The sequence below is a fragment of the Trichechus manatus genome, unplaced genomic scaffold (assembly GCF_000243295.1).
Source record: "Trichechus manatus latirostris isolate Lorelei unplaced genomic scaffold, TriManLat1.0 scaffold00357, whole genome shotgun sequence".
Taxonomy (NCBI): domain Eukaryota; kingdom Metazoa; phylum Chordata; class Mammalia; order Sirenia; family Trichechidae; genus Trichechus; species Trichechus manatus.
The window spans coordinates 575,843-576,821 of record NW_004444293.1 but is presented as its reverse complement, the minus strand read 5'-3'; the positions used below and the strand labels follow the sequence as shown (position 1 = coordinate 576,821).

General features: G+C 31.8%; 1 protein-coding gene across 1 annotated transcript in view; it reads left to right on the top strand.

Moving 5' to 3' along the window:
* The window catches only part of LOC101342981 (cadherin-18-like), a 179,365-nt gene that overhangs the window by 118,354 nt on the left and 60,032 nt on the right, over positions 1-979 (top strand). The window contains exon 5 of the mRNA XM_004390939.3: positions 685-806. Within this exon, the coding sequence (XP_004390996.3) occupies positions 685-806 (122 nt within the window). The remainder of the gene's footprint in view (positions 1-684; positions 807-979) is intronic.

Here is a 979-nt window from a genome sequence, read left to right as displayed (position 1 = left end):
TAAAATGTACCAAATATTTGCCTTTTTCATTGCATCCCAAAACTAATAAACTTATTGAAAAATGAGAAGGCAGAGTTTAAGATATATTTTAAAATACTGAATATACTGTTTTGATATCTATCCGAGTTATATAGGAATTCCATGCTAAGTTCTATTTAAATTATTCTTTATTTTTTTTCCCAAGTGCGACTTAAAATCACACATGGCATATATTCTCCTTTAAGAAGAAAATAGTCCTTTTTGTAAAGAACGTTACTTTCTGTTTTCTTCGAGTTTATTTAGATTTCAAACCTTGAACTTTGTAAAGATTATGTGTTTTTTTTTTTTACTGGCTGCTGTGCTTTTGTTATATTAATGATGAAACCAATTGTTCATTCCTTAAACTCTGACAGCATATGATGAATTCTGACAACTTTCTCCCCCTCCAGTTCCTAAATAACATGTAATTTCCTTGATATGACAAAATATCATTTTAGCATTCATGTCATGCATCGGTGTTCATTTTTCATTTTTCTGTAAGTTAATGAGTTCCAGGAAGAGTGCCTTCATAAAGTTGTCTCTTACCAAGAGTCTTGCTGCAGCATATGGATCTAGTGACAAGCTACAGTATTCAGGAGATTTGCTTTACACCAATGCTCTAAAGTGTGCATGGAAATAGTAAATCCATCCCTGTGTGTTTTGCAGACAATCCTGGTTTGCTGAGCCATGTCACAGTGGGTATTAGAGTTCTGGATGTCAATGACAATCCACCTGAACTTGCCAGGGAATATGATATTGTTGTTTGTGAAAATTCTAAGCCTGGCCAGGTAAGTAAATTATTTCCTTACTAGCATTTAAATGGAAGAAAAATGAGCAGCTTTATTTCTATTATGTTTAGGTAGAATACACAGAATCTTGCAAACTGTTTTTGTATTGAGTGAAAATAATTTTATAAACCTTTAGTTTAAGTTGCAATTAGGTTTTGTTTTTTTTTTTTTTT